The following is a 25,857-nucleotide window of genomic DNA, read 5'->3' as shown; positions in this document are numbered from 1 at the left end:
GAATGAGGCTTTTTTTTGCGTAGACGCTGACGCGCTGGCGGCCGCCGCTGAGCGCCGCAGCTACAAAGACGCCGCCCAATATGCAAATGTGCAGAAAATGTGCAGAAAATGTGCCCCTCGGTGTGTTTGCACAAACACCAGATGGAATGCTTTGATTTGTTCTGGTTTCTGTGATTTATGATCGACTTTTCATCACATATACACTGTGTGTGTGTGTGTGTGTGTGTGTACACTGCAGGCTACAGCTAATAATAGCAGCAAAACAATGAGATATAGTTTCTCTCCACACGCACACGCACACGTGCACACACACACACAGTATTAGTTCAGCTGGCTGTCAGGTCTTCAAACTCACCAAGAAGTCCATAAGCACTGAAGACTTTTCTTCCTGTCACAGCATGGGGTCACAACCAAGTCTCTCTCTCTCTCTCTCTCTCTCTCTCTCTATATATATATATATATATATATATATATATATATATATGTGTGTGTGTGTGTGTGTGTGTGTGTGTGTGTGTGTGTTTTCAGCTGGCACCTCTCAACCTTGGCATCAGCATGTCTCCTGGCACCTGCAAGAACAAATTTGTCTTTGGGGTTTGGGTCGGATTTCATCTCCAGTGTGTGTGTGTGTGTGTGTGTGGTGGTCAAGAGGTCTGGTCATTATCAGCAGCCTCTGACCGTGTGGTCATGCAGAGCAGAAGGAAAAAACCCGGAGGTGAACAAGGACATCCAGAAACTACATTTTCTCCCACATTATATTTTTAAATATTTTCTTCACCCATGAAAAAACCCTGTTTCTCCCTGTGTGTGATGACCTTTAGTAAACATGAAGTCAATATGTGACTGCCTCTGTTCTTTTCCAAGTGCAAAATAAAGTTTGTAAACCACTCACTCTCCCACACCAAACCCCAGAGAGACAATCAGTGATTCAGGAGCTGCTGCTCCTCTGCTGCCTCGTGTGGTCACTTTGTGTCACTGAGCTCAATCTGAACAAGGGATTTTAAAAGCTGAATTTGAAAAAGGCAGCAGTGGATCAACAACTCCTGTGTGTGTGTGAGTGGTTCACAAACTTGTGTTTAAGCTGGTGTTGACATGATGCTTTTTTGTTGTTTTTGTCAGAATAAGGGATAAAAATCCAGATTTTTTAAAAGTCTAAACCTAACATTTTCATAATTAGAGCACGTTACCATGATGGGTGGATATTAGCATAGAAAACAGAAGTGAAAAGGCTGCCGTAGCATATATTTGAGAGTAGAATTGAAGCTGTCGGCTTTTACACAGTTCACACCGTAAAGCTGAGCAAATAAACCACTTCTCATTGTTTCTCTAAAATGATTCACTTGTGGAAAACGAATCCTCTGTGAAAACGCGTGAGAGTGGATGCACACAGCGCCCTGAGGAATGCCGTGTTTTCTGTGGTGTGTTGTGGTCACCGGGCCTGTGTGTGGTCCTGGTCTGGTTCAGCCGCTCACAATCGCTCCCATTTCAACATATCTGTGGTCTTCAAAGCAAAACCACCACTGGAGGTAACACCAAGAGCTTTGCCCTCTGGGTGACCGCCTGTGTGTGTGTGTGTGTGTGTGTGTGAACGTGTGAATGTGTGTGTTCATCTGTCTTCCGACATGTTAGCGACGCAGACTTCTCATGGAGAGCAAACAGGACGAGCGTGAGCTGATGGATGAGGCCGCGTCCAGGTCTTTGTGTCCCGGTGATCGGTGACTCCTCTCTCGGGGGCCCCGCCCCTCCCCTCGCCTCGCCTCGCCTCGCCTCCCCTCCCCTCCCCTCCCCACCACAAACACCAGACACGCTCGGATCCCTGTGGAGGAATGTGTTCAGTGATGTTTCACTCACTCACTCACTGTGGCTTTAAAGACGACTCTTTTGATGGACGTGGATTTTCTCGCCTGTAATTTGGAGCTAAAACCCTGTTTTTAAATCATAAAAAACTGTTTTATCTTCCGTTCATCTTCCACTGCTTTATCCTCCACATGAGCATCAGGGGGCGCTGGTGCCAATCCCAGGTCCAATCCTGGACGGGTCACCAGTCCATCACAGGACAAGCGGCATTCTCTATATTCTCACGTCCAACGCGACTTTTGACAACGTGCTTTACATTCAATGCTGTTATTTGGGTTAATTCAAGTATTCCAGGGTTCCCACACAGAGGTTGACATCAAATTCAAGGACTTTTCAAGGAAGTTCCATGACCAATTTCCTCAAATTCAAGGACTGGCGCAGCGTAAGATGGGAGGACAACTTGTAAGCGCGTCTTCGTATCTACTGACCGAGTCCTCAGAGCGTCTTTAGCATTGATGGAGACTTTACACCATACTTCCTGTAGAGGGCGGTGTGGTGTAAAAAGACCACTCAACCGAAGACGTCCCGTAAACATCTCACAGAGACGCTCTTTGAAACCATTTCATTTATTGACGTTTGACTCTACGCTGCCCCTACAGTTTCCCTGTGGTGCTGCAGCGTTACGAAAGGCCCCGTCCGTCCCCGTCTTCTGTGTCGATTATAAATGAAGAAGAGGAAGGAAGAGAATGTCTTTAAGTTGATCGGCTGCAAAAACTAGAAAAGAAAACCAGGACCAGAACCAGGTTGTTCAAGGACGTCGAGCGATGACATCACATCTCTGAGACAAAGTGAACCTCGTCTCTTTCCCTGTCTTCAAAACACACGTCATTGTTCGAGACTTATCGTCACGTCGGGATCTGAGTCTCATTTTCACCTGCGTGATTTTAGCATGAACGCGTGAAACCGGGTCAAACATCAGACCAGGACTTAGCACTCGCACGACCCCGCTGTGGCACGGGGGGTCGGCCATTGTGGCATCTCCCCAGAAAGAAGATTGCTTTGGCTTGTGTACACACACACACACGCACACGCACAGACCCACACGCACACACACACACTTTGTTCCCATAAGTCATCTGGCAAACGTAAAGGAATCACAGAAATGGATTCGATGCCTGTTGACTCAAAACAGCCTCGATCCCATTATGCAGTGATAAATGGCCCATCAGCAAGTCAGGGAGTCTTTGGAGCGGAGAAGGAGGAGGAGGAGGAGGAGGAGGGGGAGGAGGAGGAGGAGGAGCAAGAAGAGCTGAGAATAATTAGAGTGTCGGACAGTTGTGCTCGGGGGACGAGGACAGAGAAACTGCTGGAGAAGCGAGTCATCGACCACTGGGGTGGTGAGAACGACCTCGTCAGGAGGAGGAGGAGGAGCAGGAGGAGGAGGAGGAGGAGGAGGAGGAGGAAGTGGTGGAGCATGAACACCCGGACCTCGGTGTTGACGTGGAGACCACAGCAGAGTGGCCTCCTTCTGGGAATAACACAAAACTTTTGTTGTGTTTTTTCCCTTTTACTTAAACCATACACACGAGTTGGCGGAGCGGGCGAGTGAAGCCGCTCATGCATACATGTGCAAATGGGAATGTTTGTCAGAAAGTTTGATTGTTTGTGTCTATATCCTAAATAAATACAGATGTATGTTGTGGTTGGCCTTCCATTCCAGCGACATGGGCTTTATTGTCTCTGTGTGTGTGTGTGTGTGTGTGTGTGGGGGGGGGGGGGGTTGTGATGAGCCTCTGGGGTCGAGGGCGTGCATGAATGACAGAGGAACAAAACACCAGATGCACACACACACACGGAGAAGCAGCCAAACATTCCTCAGACTATTTCAGTGGATTCGTACGAATCCGTCGACTCGGCCAACAACAGCACAGCGACCTGTGGGGATGAGACGCTCCGTGGTTCCCGTGGCAACAGTTCAACGACAGAATCAATTTTAAACATCGTTTTATTTCAAAAAAGTACTCAAACAAGGCAAAAGCTCTGAATATTAATAACCACTCAGACATGTCAGAGTCACAGTTTATGGGTTTATGCAAATCATAAATAAAAATTCTTCTTTTTTTTTCTTCATAGACATTTAAATGAAACAAAAAAATGAAAACGGATTATTAGACAAACATTTTATTACAGTCTCAGCATCATCTTCATCTTCATCTTCACTATTATTATTATCATTCTAAATCCTTGGAGTCATTATTGTCCATGAAAAATTTTGTGAATCACTGATTACATTACATGTCATTTAGCATTTAGACGCTTTTATCCAAAACCACTTACAATGGAATTGAGTACAATCAGCCAGGGGTGGAGTCGAACCTGCGGCCATTGCGACCACGATGTCTTTCGCATACAGGGCACCGGTCTTAACCACTGAGCCACTCCACCCCATTAGTCAAATCACTGAATCACTGAGTCACTGAGTCACTGAATCACTGAATCACTGAATCACTGATTAATTGAATCACTGATTAATTGAGTCACTGATTCGTTGAATCACAGAGTCACTGAATCATTCGTTGAATCACTGAGTCACTGATTCATTGAATCACTGATTAATTGAGTCACTGATTCTTTGAATCACTGATTCTTTGAATCACTGATTCTTTGAATCACTGAGTCACTGATTCATTGAGTCACTGAATCACTGATTTGTTGAATCACTGAATCACTGAGTCACTGATTTGTTGAATCACTAAGTCACTGATTCATTAAGTCACTGAATCACTGATTCGTTGAATCACTGAATCACTGAGTCACTGATTCATTAAGTCACTGAATCACTGATTCGTTGAATTACTGAATCACTGATTCGTTGAATTACTGAATCACTGATTTGTTGAATAACTGAATCACTGAGTCACTGACTCGTTGAATCACTGACTAACTGGCAGACAGTGAGCGTGATTTGTTTGAAAAACACTTTTTGTTTGCAATGATCAGAAGTTTCGCTTGTTCCGACTCTTTTGTGTTTGTGACTCTGACCATGGGAGGGGCTAAAGAAGCTGCCTGCTGAAACCCATATTTTATATTTGTCTATTTCTGATTTTGTGGTTCCTTTTTGTGTTGTTTGATAATCGTGACACAAATGTAATTCCATAAAGGAAAAGGATCTTTATTATCATTATACAACGAAGACGCTCGACTAGAGGACCCAGCTGTTTCTGAAACATGCAGAGGACACGTGATTGTCCTCAAAGTCCATCTTTGTCTTTTGTCTTTGGTGAGACAGAGATTTCCCAGACATCACGTCGTCATTTTCTCTCTCTTTCTTAACTTTACTCGCTCATTGTTCTGCACGGAATCTCACGTCAGCGGCGGAGAGAGAGACAGTGGACAGTGAGTCATGATGTCTCCACGTCTGTCCTGCGTCGGCCTCGTCTACGTACATCAAGCAACGCAGGGCGTGAACAGTAGGTGGCGTCGTCACAAACAAGGGAGACATTTACCTAAATATCAACTTCACTTCTTTACTGCACAACATTCAAGCACTTTCAAGGACCCATGTCTGTTTAGGCTGATATTCACAAACATTCAAGGACTTAAAAGATGAGGGTTGAAGAACTCCTCAGCTGACAGAACCAGCACCAGTGAATGAAACCGTCCAACGGACAATTTTGCCCACATTTTGTCTTGTTTTTGTCAGAACCTCGGACACAACACACACGCGCACACACACACACACACACACACACACACTGCTTTGTAAACGAGGTTAAAGGTCCAGTTTGTAAAACGGTGCTGAGTCATTTTCTCTTGGCAGAAATTGACGATAGTTTTTCGTGAAACTATAATTTACCTTTTTTATCGATAAGGAGCAACGTTAGCGCTACGGTGGCCGCCATTATGGACCCACGCTTTTTTTTTACAGTAGCCAACAAAGGACAAACTAAATAACTTTTCAGGTTCGATGCTAACTGAAGGCTACATAGTCTAACACATTTGGAAGGGAAGAGTCAGGTGAGGGAGCGGCAGCTAAAATTTTGGGTCTGTTTTTGGGCTTTTTGTAGACGTTGAGATGAAACTGGGCGAGTTTTCAAAAACAGGGCAGCAGGAGTGTTTTCATCTTCTTCTTCTTCTTCTTCTGTAGTTGTCACAATACTTTAGCCAAGCCGATCCCAGCTGAGCGCTGGATGGGGGGGCGTGGCTAGCTCTGGTCACCTAGGGAACAGCGCCGGGAGGACGCAGAGCAGCGTAGCAGCCAGAGACGGGCTGAGAGCCACAGCTGCGCCACACTCCATCGAGTTCTCCTGAGGAAACAAGGGCATGGAGCGATGTTTTAATGAAACACGTGAAGAGAGGACCGCGTGTTCAGCACACCACTCGCCGGGAACATGTGTTTCTGCAAACCACAGACGTCTGTGCAGACACAAGTTATGTTTCGTGTTCACACGTCTACAGACGAGCAAATCCAGGCGTTTTAAACTGACACCTGAACCTGAAACTTAGAAACTAAACAAAAATTCAAAAACAACTGCGTCTACACTTGGCATCACGCTGCAGTGGTGAAAAGCACAATCTTTATAATCCTGTAATCTGTTTGCGTCCACTTAAAAACATTGGATAACATTCCATCAGAGGTTTGAGGTAAAAATGACCTGAAAAACCTAAAAAACCCACAGAAAGAAAACTAAACCTTCGAAGTGAAGTTTACAACTTGCTGTGACATCATTTCATCACTTATAAACATAATAAACACATAATAAATAAACACCTGACTCCTCAGAACTGATGTAAATGTTTGTTTTTTCCAGATAGGTATTGTGGTATAATCCACAGGAAACCAGTGAAGTCTGAGGTGATTTTAAAGACACTGCGCTGCATTACAGCGATGATCTCAACTCATATTCTGGATAAAAATGACCAAAAATCATCACCAATGTCGTTCATTCAGCTTGTTTAGATAAAAATGAGAGTTACTGCACATCTTTTCAACGTTAATGAAATACAAAAGACTTTTGTTGTAATTATTATTACATTTTTACCTCCCAGACTCTGTGGAAATCGACAAAACTTAGGGAAAAAAAAGTGAAACTGTTTTTTTACAGAAAGGTGAAACAGGAAAGCAGACGTTTGTGTGTTTGTGTGAAAATACCTCGGGGTGAAAGGGGTGACAGGTATCTGGACGCCTCCTGTCCTTCTGCGTCTTCAGTCTCTCGCACTTCAGAGATTCATTATGTGCAGCTGAAGTCAAGGCAGTAACAGACGTTTAGTATATGATGGAGACGCGTCTCTGCAGACCCGCGTCTCTGCAGAACCGGGTCTCTGCAGGCCTCTACTCTCCCGGCTCATAATGCAAAGGAATGTGCGTCTCTGAGAACAACACCACACACCACACACACACACACAGACATTCGGGATGTTTTAGCGCGGCAACAGCCAAATAATCAGCGGTGGACGTGTTGTACACACACACACACACAAAGAGCGGGACTGGACTGTGTGGACGCTGTTACAGGAGGACGTGGTGAGACTGAGTCTGCTATAGATCACTGTCCATTCTCACAAACACGCATCCATCCATCCATTCATCCTCCCGGTGTTCCGTACGTGTCCGGCAACCTTTTCCACTTCTTCCTTGAAAATCCTTGAGACATTCCTGTGACAGCTGGGACACATAATCCCTCCTGTTTCAGATCAATGTCGCCCCAAACCCTCGATCATTGGCAGACGGGGTACAAGACAAACAAACTCCCCAAAGCACAACTTCAAAATAAATGTTCTCCATTTTCCCCGTCAACTACAATGATTGTGACAGCTGAAGAAGAGAGCTGGCTCCAATAACAAAAAGAAAAACTAAGTTAATAAAGATAATGAGGTAATGTTGATATTGTTCTCAATGGGGAGACGTTTGGGAACAGGTTTTGTTGAATATTGGAAAATATTTCAAGGCTCATTTGAGCTTCCTTTAGGTAGAAAAAGAGAAACATGTGCACAATAACGTCCACGTCTCCTTTACATCGAGTCACATGATTCACATGATTACACCGCCATGTTGTCAGGAATCTACGGTCCAGTGCCAGTTTCATGTCTTCAGAATTCACCGCGCAGTCTACTCTGGACCACATCGCAACACAAACACGCAAAATCAACAAGATATTCAAGTTCATGAGTGTTGAATTCTGTGCCTGAGAGGAAGTTTGTCCATCCCTGAGAGGAGGACAGAGGATGTTGACTACAGTTATCTTTACTTTCCTGGAAATAACCTGGAAATAACCTGGAAATCAGCCTCTAACACTAATGAGAGAGGTTCTCACATGAGCAGCCACACTGCCTTCTACAGGTCCCTGTGGTACTGCTCTGTGTAAGCGTTTACTTATGATGAAAAGAGAGGACTGAGCCTTCATCTATTCATCCAACCATCCAGTCATTCATCCATCCATCCAGTCATTCATCCAGTCATCCATCCATCCAGTCATTCATTCATCCATCCAGTCATCATTATCCAGTCATCCATCCACCCAGTCATTCATCCAGTCATTCATCCATCCAGTCATTCATCCATCCATCCATCCATCCAGTCATTCATTCATCCGTCCATCCAGTCATCCATCCATCCAGTCATTCATCCATCCATCCAGTCATCTATCCATCTATCCAGTCATTCATCCATCATCCAGTCATTCATCCATCCATCCAGTCATCCATCCATCCATCCAGTCATCCATCCAGTCATTCATCCATCATCCATCCAGTCATCCATCCATCCATCCAGTCATTCATCCATCATCCAGTCATTTATCCATCCATCCATCCAGTCATTCATCCAGCTATCCAGTCATCCAACCATCCAGTCATTCATCCATCCATCCAGTCATCCATCCATCCAGTCATTCATCCATCCAGTCATTCATCCATCCATCCATCCATCCAGTCATTCATTCATCCATCCATCCAGTCATTCATCCATCCAGTCATTCATCCATCCATCCGCCCCCCCCTGTGAAGGATATAGATGATCTCGACAGGGTCCATGGTGATCGGCTCGAACATGCTGCAGTCACACTGGTTGTCCAACACCACCATGAAGAGATTACTGCTGGGTATCTGCTGGATCACAAAGGACCTGCCAATCACAGCGAGAGAGAGGGAGAGAGGGAGAGGGAGAGGGAGGGAGGGAGAGAGGGAGAGAGGGAGAGAGGGAGAGAGGGAGAGAGGGAGAGAGGGAGAGAGGGAGAGGGAGGTCAGAGTTGGATTGGCGAGGTGCATGAGTCTGATGTAAATTTCCATGTGTCAGGAGGATTTGTGTTATGTTCACATTCTCCCCTGGCAGAGAGGAGACATTCTGAGGAGACGTGATGAGGAGACGTGATGAGGAGATGTGATGAGGAGAGGTGATGAAGAGACGTGATGAGGAGACAGGACAGTGGACGATGACTTGTTTCACCATCAGCTTTAAGCAGCGACAGAGACAATTGGACAGACTCACAACAAAAGACGTACATTTAAAAGTTCACACACACAGTTTTTCCTGGAACTCGCTGCGTCCCCTCGCGTCCTCCTCACCCTCTCCCCGTCTTTTGTCTTTGTAATATTCTCTCCGATGAAGTGTTGAGGAATATAAAACACTCCAAAGACAAATGGGAAGCACACGTCAGTGCTCAGAGTTTTACCGGACAGAGAGATCAGGCCTCGCCTCGGCCTTCTGGACGCTGATTTACGAGCGTGGATAAGTTTTATGAAGAGGAGAGGTCGTAAACATGATCTCTTCTTTCTGTCTCTCCCTCTCTTCCACCACAGCTGTGTGATCTATCACGTTCACCACCAAAGGCTTTTATCAGACAGAACGTCCACGTGTGAACACACACGAAAAATCAAATAAACACACATGTGTGGACTTTCCTGACTCTGTTCAACGAGAGCAGGAACAAAAATCCTGCTTCTTTCAAACGGAACGACCTTTCAGGTCCAAGGAAGTTCCCTCCAGACCTGGAAACCAGCGTTTCAGCTCTGCAGCGATGCTAACTCACCTCAAACTCACATCATGTGATCGTCAATTATTCTCTCGATAAATCCAGTAATTAGAGAATGTCAGAAAACATTGATCAGTGTTTGTCAAACCTGTTTTTGTCCACAAACCGACAGTGAGACAGGTCTGAGGACAGTGTTATGTTGTTTGCAGATGATAAAGAAACTGCCTGCCAAATAATGAGCTATGCTAGAGATCTACCAAGAGACCAACTGCCACATAATGAGCTATTCAAAAATCCAGCAACAGACTGGCTGTCTAATAATGAGCTGTTCTATTCATCCATGAAGAGACTTACTGCCAAATAGTGATCTATTGTCTACATCCACCAACATAAGGAGTGCCAAATAATGAGCATTCACTAATGGCGTATTTCCAGCAGCTCTACTCGCCTCGGCACAGCATGACACGGCACGATTAGGTCGCATCTCCACTACAAAAAAAGTACCTACTTAACGTGGGCGGAGCCATCACTGCACGCAACACACACACACACACACGGGTGACTAGTGACAGAAACTGGTTTTAATTATTTAAAAAACACACTTATTTAGTAATCAATTAATAATTAATAATTGATTAATGGAGTAACTGTTTCAGCCAGTGTTCAAACCAGTGTTTGCACTTAAAAATGTGAGTTTTTGACGTTTATTTATTTATTATTAATAATTAAATGTAGTAACTTGGATGAAGACAGACAGTGTGATGATGTTTGAGAAGCTGCTACACTCCAGTCCACCAGGTGGTGGCAGCACGACGACTTGTACAACACTAATGTCACAATTATTTACCTCAAAATTAATATGAACATATCTATGAATTCATATATGAAAGGATTAATGCCGACAGACGTTCTGTGTACTTTAGAAAACCCAGACTTTTTATTATTAATATTTAGTGGGTAAGACATCGTCGTATTCACTCTGGCTCCCCCTACAGGTGCGCAGTAAAGTTGAATTTTGTAGACCTGCTCAGGTTTGACTGTGGTGACGTTCACCCTGCTGTAAATTCACGCACCATCGAAATAATCTGAGAGATATTATTTGAAGGTTGAAATCATACACTGTTCCACTTTAATATGGAACTTTTATTTAATCCCTGAGATGAAAAGACACAAAAAACCCCAGTGGAAGTAGAAGTCAGTAGTTCTGGGGGACAGATTCCCGCAGTGACACCTGATGGGTCCAAACTAATCCCAAATCTGCAGGAATATCTCCATCCTCTCTAATTTAATACCATGACCAATTTATCCTGACCACAAACAGCCTCCGATCCCCGAGCTGCACCGATCCACCGCATCCTAATGCAGCCATCCCACTGTGACCGACCAAACCAAACCCAACCGGGCCGAGCCAGGTTCAATCACAGTGAATTAGGATCTGCAGAGGTTTAATAATCTGTGTTCAGGCGCCGCGCCGCACCGCGCCGTGCCTCGGCTCCGCTCAGCCCGCTGATACAAAGCAGAGCAAGTGTTCCTGGAGAAAAGACTGAAACGTATCCTGACAGCACAGCTGCTGGCCTTGAACACACTGAGTGCTGGGAAAAGACGCACACTCACACACACGAGATCAAGCGCCCACGCGCACACGCACACACACGAGATCAAGCGCACACGCACGCGCACACACACGAGATCTTGACACGACAGCGACAAAGACATTTAATACCTTTCCTTTGACAACAGACAGAGGGCGACAGAGACGTTATTAGTAATAGTATGAGTATTAGAGACACAAATTCACAGACTTCGAGAATAAAGTCGCACATTTACGAGATTAAAGTTGTATATTTGCAAGAATAAAGTCGTAAATTTACAAGATTAAAGTCGTATATTTACGAGAATAAAGTCGTATATTTACGAGAATAAAGTTGTAAATTTACAAGATTAAAGTCGTATATTTACGAGAATAAAGTTGTAAATTTACAAGATTAAAGTCGTATATTTACGAGAATAAAGTCGTAAATTTACGAGATTAAAGTGGTATATTTACAAGAGTAAAGTCGTAAATTTACAAGATTAAAATTGTATATTTACAAGAGTAAAGTCGTAAATTTACGAGATTAAAGTCGTATATTTACAAGAATAAAGTCGTACATTTACAAGATTAAAGTCGTATATTTACAAGAATAAAGTCGTACATTTACGAGATTAAAGTTGTATATTTACAAGAATAAAGTCGTACATTTACGAGATTAAAGTTGTATATTTACAAGAATAAAGTCGTAAATTTACGAGATTAAAGTTGTATATTTACAAGAATAAAGTCGTAAATTTACGAAATTAAAGTCGTATATTTACAAGAATAAAGTCGTAAATTTACAAGATTAAAGTCTTAATATTCTAAGCTGTTGTTTTAGAAGAGGAGAGTAAGAAAACTCATCTTTTCTGCACAAAGAACCAGGCGGACTTGAAATCACTGCTTTTGTGGAAATAACAATTCAGAGGGTTTTGTGGTTTGTCTCGTTGATCACATGCCATAAGGCGTTGGGCTTTCTTTCCAGGTGTAACACCGGTGTCGCAGACGCTGTGCTCGCCGGACCTTCTTTCAAAATCTCCACCAGTAACACAGTGATTCTCACACTGGGCAGAGCGCCCCCCGGGGGAAGCATGGCGTCATAACAGTGATGCACTGGATTAACTTTGCCTTGTGTTTTGTTTTCCGTCTCCATGGAATTAAGTAGAAAAATAATGAACTTGTCACGGTTAATTAAAAATCTGCACACACACACGCACACACGCACACACATTCAGCGACACTGACTCACACTCATTTAAACTTTGCTGAAGTTTGCACAGAACAGAAAATGAGCGCTGAGAACCAGCAGAGACACCACGATACGATGTTATCGCGTGTTTTCGAAATTATATATTGCGATAAACTTACACACACTCAACACATTCTTTTTTAATATTTTGGGAATAAAGTCAAAAGTATTATTATTATTATTCAAGGGGTTTGTGCTTCACAATGAAATAAATACATCTTTTTGTCACGTGATCATTAAAATCAGCACTTAAATAAACTGAGTCTGTTTTAAAGAAAGAATCACAAAGATTTGGATTTTATCTACATAACACATTAATACTGATTTGATTAAATAATGATAAAAAAACGTCTCATTATATTGCGACTTCTTGAAAGATAAACATGTTTCCTCTCTTCAGTTTGGCTCCGTCGTACAAAAAGTGAAACAAAAATGTATATGTATCTATTTTTCCAATCATTACAGTCCATCATTATTTACAGTCTTATTATTATGATTTTGTTTTATCCAAAACATAATAAAGCAGGCGTCTCAAAAAGCCACAGAGCATCTAATCTGGCCAGTAGGGGGCAGTCGAGAGGAACTTTTGGGCTGCTATCGCATCATGATGACAGATATTTGTCAGAATTTCAAAATAAAATGAATAATATACTGTCCATATTTCACAATAACAATGTATTTATGATACTTAATTACACAAAAAACATGGAGAAATAATAATCTTGTATAACTTGATATATTGATTGAAATGTCGAGCCACATGAAATGAATCGGAGGGTTTTTAACCCACACTGCTTTTAATCCACACTGTTTTTAATCCACAGGGGTTTTAACCCACACTGTTTTTAATCCACAGGGCTTTTCAATATACACTGTTTTTAATCCAGTGATTTTAATCCACACTGTTTTTATTCCAGTGTTTTGAATCCACACTGTTTTTAATCCACATGGTTTTGAATCCACACTGTTTTTAATCCACAGGGGTTTTAACCCACACTGCTTTTCATCCACACTGTTTTTAATCCACAGGGGTTTTAACCCACACTGTTTTTAATCCACAGGGCTTTTCAATATACACTGTTTTTAATCCAGTGATTTTAATCCACACTGTTTTTATTCCAGTGTTTTCAATCCACACTGTTTTTAATCCACATGGTTTTGAATCCACACTGTTTTTAATCCACAGGGGTTTTAACCCACACTACTTTTCATCCACACTGTTTTTAATCCACAGGGGTTTTAACCCACACTGCTTTTAATCCACACTGTGTTTAATCCACAGGGGTTTTAACCCACACTGCTCTAATCCACACTGTGTTTAATCCACAGGGGGTTTACTCCAGTGTTTTTAATCCACAGGGTTTTTAAACCTCCACATCAGTGGTTTTTCTGCAGCTCAGTTTTTGGCAGCGTTCTCGTTGAGTTGTGAGCGTTGCTGTTGTAGAATCCAGTGATGCAGTCGTTACATAAGTGACTGTCATCATCCCACACGGTGACCAGTAATTACTCAGTGGAATTTAACAATTACTAATTCACTGAGTTGAAATGGCTCCAATAAAATCTCAATAAACACACGGGCGGCGTTTCACAGAGACGTCGTCATTTTCTTTCCATTTCTCTTGGGATGGATCATGATGTTAAATATCAAATAATCAAAAAAGGGAATGAATTTATTAACATATTACAAAGTCTACTGATGATTTTTGAATAGCTGCATTAATCCACACCACAAAACCATCAAGATACATGACGGGGATTATACTAATAAAAAGGTTATGATACGTGTAAAAGTAAATAAAAAACACTCTATCAGTTACACTAAAATATCACAGTGGTTATGTTTGCTAATCTATTCTTAAGTAAAAACATCAAATCAATCAAACAGTCACATGTAGAGAACAGCTCATTATTAGGCAGTCAGTGTGTTGGTGGATGTAGAGAACAGCTCATTATTTGGCAGGCATCTGTCCACAGAGTCCACAGAGACTCCTGTCTGTCCATCACTACTGCAAACAAGGAGGACCCACCTTCACCACACACCTGTCTTGCTGTCCTCACACCTGTCTCACGTCCTCACACCTGTCTCGCTGTCCTCACACCTGTCTCACTGTCCTCACACCTGTCTTGCTGTCCTCAAACCTGTCTCACGTCCTCACACCTGTCTCGCTGTCCTCACACCTGTCTAGCTGTCCTCACACCTGTCTCACTGTCCTCACACCTGTCTTGCTGTCCTCACACCTGTCTCACTGTCCTCACACCTGTCTTGCTGTCCTCACACCTGTCTCACGTCCTCACACCTGTCTCGCTGTCCTCAAACCTGTCTCACGTCCTCACACCTGTCTCACTGTCCTCACACCTGTCTCGCTGTCCTCACACCTGTCTCACTGTCCTCACACCTGTCTCGCTGTCCTCACACCTGTCTCACACCCTCACACCTGTCTCACTGTCCTTTCTTTGCTGTTTAAAACAAAACAAAGAAATCATTCAAAGTGAATCACTCAATTTTTGGTTTTGGACAAAAACAAAGACATTTGAAACCATCGTCATCATTTTATGACCAAACATCAAAATCAATGAAACAAGAAAACAATCAACAGATGAATCTTCCTGTGGTTCTTTTTAATTCAGCTCTTATTGTTTTTATAATGATACGATTTCTTCTTATTATTCGTTTCTGCGTTTGATTTTATGCTTCATGTCTTTCTAATATTTAATGTACGTTTTAAGTGGACCACAGGACGAGCAGGCCTGTCCTCATGTCCTCATGTCCTCACTTACCATTATTTTCTTGTTTCTCTTGTGTTCGTCAAACCTGGAAATGATGATGTTTCTCAAATGTCTCGTTTTTGTCCACAAACCAAAAATGATTCAGTTTTAATGATTTCTTTGTTTTATGGAGCAAAGAAACCAGGAAATATTCACATTTAAGAAGCTGAAAAACCCATGATCAAACAAAGCTGAAAACATCTTCACTCTAAAGAATCTCGTTTAAAATACTGTGTCCTTTCAGGACCTTTCTCATGTCAAGGGAAACAAAAGAAGCAAAGAAAAGGCTGCAGCTTGTGGAGGTTCATGATAGATATCCGTGAATATTGTAGCTAATAAAGCCCTCGATGACTTTCTGTGGTTGGAGACGTGACACGAACTTCGTCCCGGAGCTCAGGTTACAGTCCACAGACGCTTAAATCATCGCAGAGAGACGATTCAAGACGAGACGCTGATGGATCCACTGTGTCAATTATTACAATGTGCACGCGCACACACACACACACACTAATGTGAAACACATGTTTATCACCAATATCCTCGATTACTAATATGAGCTATAAAGTTCCATATAATGCAAACTAAAACCTCAATTTTACCATTTTATTTTGTCAAATTCGTTAAAAAAGATTTATGACACACACACACACACACACACACACACACACTCACTCACTCAGCTCTGATCGCTAATCCCACTTCTGTGTCATTGTCACAAAAGAACTGCTGCTCACTCACTTATGTCATGTACGTGACACTGAGTGTGAATGTGTGTGTGTGTGGGCGTGTGTGTGTGTGGGCGTGTGTGTGTGTGTGTGTGTGTGTGTGACTGCATCCATCACCCAAACTGTATTTTACTCCTGGCACTGAGGGCAGTGGTTACACTGCTGACCTTGAGGGGTTGAACCGACAGCTAACACACACACACACACAGATACTGACACACACACACACACACATACACACACACACACACACACACACACAGTGACTCCACAGCTGGGAGCAATGATGGTTCCACAGCAGGGTTCCAGAGAAAACCCCACAATTGCCTGACAGAGAAGCCCTCACACACACACACACACGCACGCACACACACACACACACACGCACGCACACACACACACACACGCGCGCACACACACACACACACACGCACACACACACACACACACACACTCACAGTCATTTCCCCCGTTTTTAAAGGAAGCGTTGTTGTTGATCCTAGTGTGTGTATGTGTGCGTGTGTGTGTGTGTGTGGCGGGGTTGGGGTCAAAGGTCCTTTGTGAAAGATTTGGCGACATCTAGAGGTGGGACAGATTATTCTAAGAAACAGAGGAGCCTCTGTGTTCACTCCTCTCTCTCAGAGCACGTCAGGGTGAAGAACCCCTTAAATGTTACGTGCTGGTCCTTTAAATCACCTTCATGATGTCCTCTTCATGATATGTGTCTACATGTGATGGATTTACTATTTTATTTCTGTTTGTTTTTGTTATTCACGCTTTTACTCTGAAATGTTGTTTTTAACTGATGATTATCAGGATATATCATTTTAATTTCTATTTTTCCCAAACTGTTGTTGTTTTGTTTTTGTTTTTACTCCTGACCTTCAGCTCATTAAGAGATTTGTATTATAAAGTATTTGAACAGGTGTACCTAATAAAGTGGCAGGTTTATTTTCAGGCTTTTCGGGTGTTTTGCTCTTATATTCACATTTTACACATTTTTGTTTGATTCCTAATGGTCAACAAATCATCTATGTGTGTGTGTGTGTGCGTGTGTGTGTGTGTGTGTGTGTGTCTCTTTACTTGATGCAGCCGCCACAGTCGATGTTGCCCATGTTCTCCTTGATGGTTCTCTCCGACACGAAGGCCGGATACTCTGTGTCACACGGAACCTGAGTGCTCCGACCCATCCTCTGAGCTGAGGGGGAGGAGAGAGGAGGGAGGAGAGAGGAGGGAAGGAAGGGAGGGAGGGAGGGAGGGAGTGAGGTAAGGGAAGGAAACAAAAAAATAAGAGAGACAAGAAAAAGAGGGGAAAAAACGGAGTCAGACTTGGTGGGAAAGTCATGGAACAGGCAGAGCAGTTCAAAGTCAAATCTATATTTAAAATAGTTATGCAAATGCAGTCGAGGCTGACACTTAAACACACCACATCCTCACTAACACACACGTTTGAGAGAAAGCAGCGTTTCTCTGCTTCCTCCTCCTCATCATCCTCCTGAGGAGAGTCACACCAAACTTTCATGCAACATTGCTTGAACTCTACTGCCACCCAGAGGTTTGAAACAGTACTGCAGGACGGTAAGAGGCAAACAAACGTTTGAACGTAGTAAAGAAATCTTAAATAAATTGTGTTTATGTAAAGTTGTTTGGTTTTATTCAGCACATTTCACTTTGAATATGAAAGTGTGAATTCATTCATTCACTTTTGTGATTTTACAACCTTTCTAAGAGTGAGCGTAATAACACAATATTCATTTAAATGGATATAAACATGTATCAATCACTAAATGAATGAAATCATTTGCAGTTGATGGTAAAGGTTAAACTTTATTATCCATATGTGTAAAATTATCTAAAAAAACAAACATTTAAAAAGAAACAGACTAAAAAACAATTTCATAATGTGACAATTTAATTTAACTTCAGCGTCTTAAACGTGGAGATTTTCTGGTTTCTTTGCTCCATTATGACAAAAACAAAGAGAGAAGATTGAATATTAGACATTTTCTGAAATAAAGATGTTTATCCTTTAATTATTTACATGATTTAATCTTTATTTATTTATTGCTCTTAATTTGCTGGTGTGCGACTCAGAGGTTTAAGGTTCCTTTATAAGTCACAGATGAAGAATAAATAACTGAATATAATCATTTCTTCTAACATTTATTGTTATCTATTTATTATTTTTACAGTGACTTTCAATTTCTGTTTAAATAATAATTATGATAAAAACATACGATAACATGTGACATTATTATGTCAACGTCGTCTCATATTCTTTAAAAAAAAGGTTTATAAAATCATTTAAACACATTCAAATCTGTTTTATGACCTTTCTTTGACAAGGAAGAGACGATGGAGGATTAGTGTGTGTGTGTGTGTGTGTGTGTGTGTGTGTGTGTGCGTGTGTGCATGCGTGTGTGTGTGTGCGTGTGTGCAGTTACATGAACTGAACATGTGTGAAAGACAGTGTACATGTGCAAATGTCTGGGATTAGTTCAACTCCACAGGTCGTGTGGATTATGTTACGTGCTGCGCGTGTCACACACACACACACACACACACACACGCGCACGCACGCACGCACGCACGCACACACACACACACACACACACACACACTGCTGTGTACAGATATGCTAACGCGCGGCTAAGGCCCGGAGCTGCTCAGCTGTGAAACTGCCCGCAGCTCGACTTCAGTCGGGATTAGGAGGTTTTTTTTATGCCGTTCGTGACGTTCACATATGAATTATTGTCATGTCAGTTTTGGCCGTGTCAGTGCAGACACTTCATAAAGCATCAAAGCATCACAGCATCAAAGCATCAAAACAGCCACAAATGATCCACATGAGGACGCTCGCTGAAGAAAGTGTGAGAGGAAACACGTCGTAAAATCATCCTGTTTTCATCACGGCTGCAACTAAACATTTATTTCTCAATTAACTGAGAACGTGTTTAGTCCATAAAACGGCAGAAAAACCTGGAACTGATGTTTTGTTTTGTCCTCAAACACAAAAAGATTCCGTTTTGAATGATTTCTTTGATTTCTCTGTACGAACAGCGTCTCAGACCGGTCAGGTTCCGTGTCAATCATCGGTGGGAAGTTTAGAGGCAAAACTCCTGTTTGCTGATAGTTTTGTCTGTAACAGTCAGTCTTAGGATTCCGGGTCGTCCTCCAGGTCGTCCTCCGGGTCGTCCCCCGGGTCGTCCTCCGGGTCGTCCCCCGGGTGAATAGATGATCCAGTAGAGACTTAGGACCACACACAGGGAGGAGATTTCAGGGATTCGAGATCTCACAGAATCTTGCGTGATTTAACGTGACTTCAGAATATAAACAGACGTCTCCGTTCAGTTGTGATACGTCTTGTGGGACACAGTTTGTCCTGTGTCTCTCGCCTTCACTGAGGTCTGTTCAAGTCATAATTATCAAACACGATTAGTACTTGGAGTCCGATGATGTTAAATTGGTGAAATCTCATCTGTTAATCCCTCACACTACAGGATTATTTGGCCAGATTATCTGTTCAAACTAACCTGAAATCAGAAGACAATTTGAATGTCTCAAATTCAAGGACAGAATGTGCTGACTCAGTTTAAGACGGGAGGACAACTAGTAAGAGCGTCTCGGTCCATGATGGCGTCCTGTTATATTGACGTGCAGCAGCTCTGCATCTGGACAAGTGATTGTCCTCAAAGTCCGTCTTTGTCTTTTGTCTTTGGTGAGACAGAGATTTCCCAGACATCACGTCGTCATTTTCTCTCTCTTTCTTAACTTTACTCGCTCATTGTTCTGCACGGAATCTCACGTCAACGGCGGAGAGAGAGACAGTGGACAGTCATGATGTCTCCACGTCTGTCCTGCGTCGTCTCGTCTACGTACATCAAGCAACGCAGGGCGTCAAACAGTAGGTGGCGTCGTCACAAACAAGGGAGACATTTACCTAAATATCAACTTCACTTTACTGCACAACATTCAAGCACTTTCAAGGACCCATGTCTGGTCGAGAACAGACGAGTTTGTTCAAATGCATAGACTAGCCTTCTTTGTTTTTCCAAAATGGCCGACTTCTGGGTGGGCGGCGCTAAAGGAAGTACATTAGAAAGTTGTTTGGAATCATGAGAACAACAAGTTCACCAAGTTTGGTTAAAATCGGAACAACTATGTGCGACTTAGACACGATAGAAAAAATCTAATATTTTGCATTTAATGCAATTTTGACCACTTTCTCTCGCGTCAAAAATTCCCCAAAAATTCCTCAAGAAACTTTGGAGTGAGCCCGACAGCCTCACCAAATGACTTTTGTCTGACCATGACCCGACTTCTGGGGGCGCTATAGAGCCCTGGAGTTTTTATGCACTATTCTATTTCAGCATTAAACACATAAATCCAGTGAAACAGAGAAATGACCTGAACGAGGTAAAGACGAGAATCTCTCACCTTTGGCTGTGATGTCAGAATTCCACCAGCTGTACAAGTTGAACTCCACCAGGAATCTGAACGTGGACAAACACAGATTATTACAACACAACAGAGTGTGCAGTGTTCACACACAGTGTTCACACACAGTGTTCACACACTCCCGACAATCACATGAGCGCTGATCCACAGCTGATTCTCACACAAGAAAAACCCTGAAATCAACACAACGATCAATCAAACATGTTTAATACTTCTGTGAATGTGTTGATCACTCACAGCACAGATCAGATAAATGACAAATAAACCAATAGATGCATCAATAAATCAATAAACTCACTGCTGTCGAACACATGAAGTTGTTTTCACGTTAAATGGAAAGTGACGTGACGCATTAAATCGTGAAGTGGTGACAGAATGAAAGTGTTAGACGTCTTACATGATGAGTTCAGTCAGGATCCACTTCACAGCCGAGAAGAAAGCAAAGTACGGCTGTGGGAAGAAAACAACATTCAGTTATACACGATCTCCATCACGATGTTTTCCATGACTTCATAGCTCCTCCTCAAAGTGGGCGGAGACTCCTCTGTTCAACACATTTGCTAAATGTTGCAGATTCACTGTCATCTACAGTTGGACATTGTTGCGTTGACGTCGCGCTCATGACGACACTCTCTGACCAATCAGAGGCCGGCAGTCTGATGACATCACATGTTCAGCTGAACCTCGTCAGAGCAGGAAGTAAAACAAACACTCACTGATGGAGGAGAAGCATGAACATTTAAAACCCTGTAAAAACACCATCAGACGTCTTCAGGTGACAGAGGTGAGAGTTCAAATGTTGGACTCACGTCCAGAAGTGTGTGTCCACTGTCGCTGCTCTCTGAAAACACCCAGCACAGAGCCTGGTAGTCGTAGAGAGTCACTCTGAAAGAGAACAAGCCACAGGTTTGACTTCTCAAGTGATGCAGGAGATTATCTGAGGTATAGGAGTGTGACAGATTATCACTGACGAGCCTCACAACAACACACACACAGTAAAGTGGTCATGGTGAATTTCCCTCTCTTCATTTAAACTTATTTTGAACACTTAATAAAAGTACACATTCTAACAGCGCTGCAGTTACACATCTGTGGAAAGATTCACCTAAGGATTATATATACTCTGTGTGTGTGTGTGTGTGTGTGTGCAGATGATATTGGACGAAGGATATCAGAGGATTTAAGAGCTTAGAAAAACCCTGAGGGTGTGAGGTCTGACTCTGTCTGAGGTTATTAAAGAGAGTTGGAAACACACACACACACACACACACACACTGTAATACACTTGTGTATGAACGTGTCTCTCACACACACACACACACACACACACACACACGCACGCACGCGCTCATACACCGGCAGGAACCAATTAGCCCTAACCCAGGCCACATAATGGTGTAACTCAGACCTGAGTCACATATTTGTATCTGAGTACAAGCAGGGCTGTGTCAAAGGATTTTGGGGCCCCGCGCAAAAGGGACCAAGGGGGAACCTTCACTGACACCCAACCAAGAAGCTCCGAGCTCCTGAACGCAGCATGTAATAGACTTCAAAGTTTCACTGTATGAAGAGTCGATCGTTTAAAATACGCAGGATGATGTCACACGTTCACGTCTTGACAGACTGAAGTTTGTAAACCACTCACTCACTCTCCCACACACACACACACACACACTCACTCTCCCGCACCAAAGCCCAGAGAGAAAATCCCTGATTTTAACATCACACACACAGGAGTTGTTGATCCACTGCAGCCTCCATCACTACGGTCTAATGTCTGATTTTGTTTCATTCAGCATTTAAAAACCTTTGTTCAGATTGACCTCAGTGACACTAAGTGACCACACGAGGCAGCAGAGGAGCAGCCGCTCCTGTGTGTGTGATTTAGAAAAGACAAACAAACAGACTTGTGCATGTTTCATTAGATGAGACTTTTGTTGAGTAGTTTTTTGTTGTTGAATGAAACAGAAAGTGCGTCTGGTTTAATTCTCTGCAGATGGAGCCGAGTTAAGACGGATGGTATCGGATTCATTAGCGTTAATGTCCATAAGCTGTTTTACTCATCAGGCTAATACCGCGCTGACTCACAGTCAGATTATTTATTCGTCATACGTCGGACGCAATTTGAAATAATCCCTCATCATGTGCCATTAGAGAGAAAGAAAGAGAAGAAAAGTCTTGTTTTTATGAGTCTCATCCTCACCATAAACAGGCGTGGTCGTCCACGTCTGCCATGATTTGTCACCCGTGATTATTATGGGCTAAGACGGCATGGCAACTAGAATTACTGTCACGCGGCTGGACGCTTTAACCGAGCTGGAGTTTGCATCTTTGAAAAAGGAATTTAATAAGATGTGCATGAGTGTTTGTTGTTGTAATTAGTGCATGAAAGCTGCATTTAATGGACTTTGAGCCTCAAACGTTTTATCCTCCAGTCCCAAACTGAGGCTTTTGCCAAATGCAATGAGATTCCTGTTAAGATATTTGATCTGTTGGATCCACACCAGACATGTCGAACACATCAAACACACACACACACGTACGTCTGAAAAGGATTTTCTTGGTTTCGCTTGTAAAATGACACACAAACGTAAGAACAAAGGGTTTTTTGTCACCAAAAAACTCATTATTCCGTTCATGTTTGAGTCCAAGTGAACATTTGTGTTCACAGGGAGTTTGACCTTTGACCTGCTGCCAAATTAACATGTTGATAACATTTGAACACGTTATTCCTGAGATCTCACGTTCACAAGGCGACAAATCTGGGTTGAATGAATTCATCCATGAGTCCAAGTGAACGTTTCTATCAAATTTGAAAAAATATTTATGGGGTTTGACGTTCTTGACAGTCTGTTTGACCTTTGACTCACAAAATCTAATCAGTTCATCTTTGAGTCCAGGTGAACATCAGTGTGTGTAATTGTTCCTGAGATGTCACATTCACAAAGGAACAAATGTGTTGTTTTTTTTAGGTCATTAATGGCATTTGACAATCAAAATGTAATCATTTCATTCATGAGTCCAAGTGAATGTTTGTGCCAAGTTTTGGTGAAATTAGTTAGAGGTGAAAAATTCTTATTCTCTGAGGTAAAAATGACTTTTTAAGTTTGCGTTTAAGTCCAAGTGAACATTAATACAAAATGGTGAATATAAGTTCATCCTTAAATCCATATGAACATGTATGACAAACATGAAGACATTAGATGGTTGTTCCTGGGATCATTTTAAGATAAGAATGACGTACGACCACCGACGTTCAGAGTCCAAGTGAACATTTGTTCCAAATTTGCTGAATTTGGTGAAAATAAAATCCATATATTTTTGGGGGGCTAACAATGACCTTTCACCACCAAACTTTGTTACGTTCATGTTGAGATCCAAGTGAACGTTCATTCCAAATATAGACATACTGAATTAGTCCATGATGTCCCTAAAATACCACATTCCAAAGGTAAACATTGTGTTTTCTTGAAGACAACACTGATGTATGACCATCAAAGATTCATCAGTTCATCCTTGAGTCCAAGTGAACGTTTGTACTCTGAATCCTGCTGAGCATAAGTCATGGATTTATGGCCCAAACCATATCTTTGTGACCTTAACATTTCACCAAAATTGAACTTATACAGTAAACTAATGTTCTTAAACCAGCAGAGCCTCATGTGTTCATCCTGGAGTCCAGGTGAACGTGTGTAACAAAGATTGAGAAACACATGTAAACCTCTGCTTTCACAGTAATAAAAACAGCTGTGAATGCTGAGTGTTGGAGATGTGGTCACGAGCTTCCGTTGCGTCTTTATTATTATTATAAATTATATTATATATACAGTGTATATATATATATATATATATATATATATATATATATATTAATAATATATTATTTATTATTAATTTATTCTCAAATGTGGACTTTTCTGTCGGCCCACAGCAGCTCGACATGACGCTCAGAGTCTGCGTCTCTGACGGCTTCTGGGAAAACTTTCCTCCTGAGTTTCAAACGTCACCGCCCACCGCTGCTGGCGTTTCACCGCCGTACGACCACCTGTGTGTGTGTGTGTGTGCGACTTCAAGTTTCTCCTAATTCCTTCATTTCAGGAACAGATTTGCTGTAATCCCTTAAGCGAGGGGTCAGAGTTGGGCTGCGTTCAGAGCCGTCAGCGCTCACACATGCACATACATTAACACACACTTCTTCCTCACTTCCTCACCTCTTGAACGAGCCCATGTGCAGCAGTTTACTCATCACCGCTCCCTCTGCGTCTCCAAAAAACTTCCCCGTCTGTGACAGAAAAGCAATGAAGACACATTTTAAATTAGGAATAAAAACTGACCTTGTTAAGTCAGGAAATGACCGTTTATTTTCTGTCAGAATCAGAAAACTCTATTGTTCATAAAACACGTTTAAAAAAGATAAACCATAAAGAAAACTTCAAATAAGAAACTTTGAACAACATGTAGTTTATTTATCATAGAAGTGTTTTATTGCTTGTTATTTATGTCCTTTAGATAGTTTTAGTTATTGTTAAGGTAGTTTTAGGTATTTTTAGGTTTTGTTAAGGTAGTTTTTAGGTATTGTTAAGGTACTTTTTAGGTATTTTTAGGTTTTGTTAAGGTAGTTTTAGGTTTTGTTAAGGAGGTTTTTAGGTATTGTTAAGGTATTTTTAGGTTTGTTAAGGTAGTTTTTAGGTATTGTTAAGGTAGTTTTTAGGTATTTTTAGGTTTTGTTAAGGTAGTTTTAGGTATTTTTAGGTTTGTTAAGGTAGTTTTTAGGTATTGTTAAGGTAGTTTTTAGGTATTTTTCGGTTTTGTTAAGGTAGTTTTAGGTATTTTTAGGTATTGTTAAAGTAGTTTTTAGGTATTGTTAAGGTAGTTTTTAGGTATTTTTAGGTTTGTTAAGGTAGTTTTTAGGTATTGTTAAGGTAGTTTTTAGGTATTTTTAGGTTTTGTTAAGGTAGTTTTTAGGTATTGTTAAGGTAGTTTTTAGGTATTGTTAAGGTAGTTTTAGGTATTTTTAGGTTTTGTTAAGGTAGTTTTTAGGTATTGTTAAGGTAGTTTTAGGTATTTTTAGGTTTTGTTAAGGTAGTTTTTAGGTATTGTTAAGGTAGTTTTTAGGTATTGTTAAGGTAGTTTTTAGGTATGTTTAGGTTTTGTCATAAACTCTGACCTTGTCAGGACCAGTATTTCTCATGGAGACGAAAACCTGGTTCTAATGAGGCAGAACCTCAGTTCTGAGGAACTGGTTATAAGTATAGGTCTAAAATTTGAATTGAGGTTATGGGTTAGTCATTAACTGATTATGGTATGGCCAGGCAGCAC

General features: G+C 41.9%; 1 protein-coding gene across 2 annotated transcripts in view; it reads right to left on the bottom strand.

Moving 5' to 3' along the window:
- Positions 1 to 3,784: 3,784 nt before the first annotated feature.
- cacna2d3a (calcium channel, voltage-dependent, alpha 2/delta subunit 3a) overlaps positions 3,785 to 25,857 on the bottom strand; it is a 109,882-nt gene continuing 87,809 nt past the window's right edge. For both annotated transcript variants that reach the window (XM_058642736.1, XM_058642738.1), the window contains 8 exons: positions 24,750 to 24,820; positions 21,348 to 21,423; positions 20,936 to 20,988; positions 20,518 to 20,573; positions 17,164 to 17,278; positions 8,808 to 8,920; positions 6,950 to 7,032; positions 3,785 to 6,104 (listed from right to left, as the gene is read on the bottom strand). In XM_058642736.1, the coding sequence (XP_058498719.1) occupies positions 6,012 to 6,104; positions 6,950 to 7,032; positions 8,808 to 8,920; positions 17,164 to 17,278; positions 20,518 to 20,573; positions 20,936 to 20,988; positions 21,348 to 21,423; positions 24,750 to 24,820 (660 nt within the window). In that variant the 3' untranslated portion in view covers positions 3,785 to 6,011. The remainder of the gene's footprint in view (positions 6,105 to 6,949; positions 7,033 to 8,807; positions 8,921 to 17,163; positions 17,279 to 20,517; positions 20,574 to 20,935; positions 20,989 to 21,347; positions 21,424 to 24,749; positions 24,821 to 25,857) is intronic.

This window comes from Solea solea, chromosome 11 (assembly GCF_958295425.1).
Source record: "Solea solea chromosome 11, fSolSol10.1, whole genome shotgun sequence".
Classification (NCBI taxonomy): domain Eukaryota; kingdom Metazoa; phylum Chordata; class Actinopteri; order Pleuronectiformes; family Soleidae; genus Solea; species Solea solea.
The sequence above is the reverse complement of the archived record's forward strand: the minus strand, read 5'-3'. Positions and strand labels throughout refer to the sequence as shown.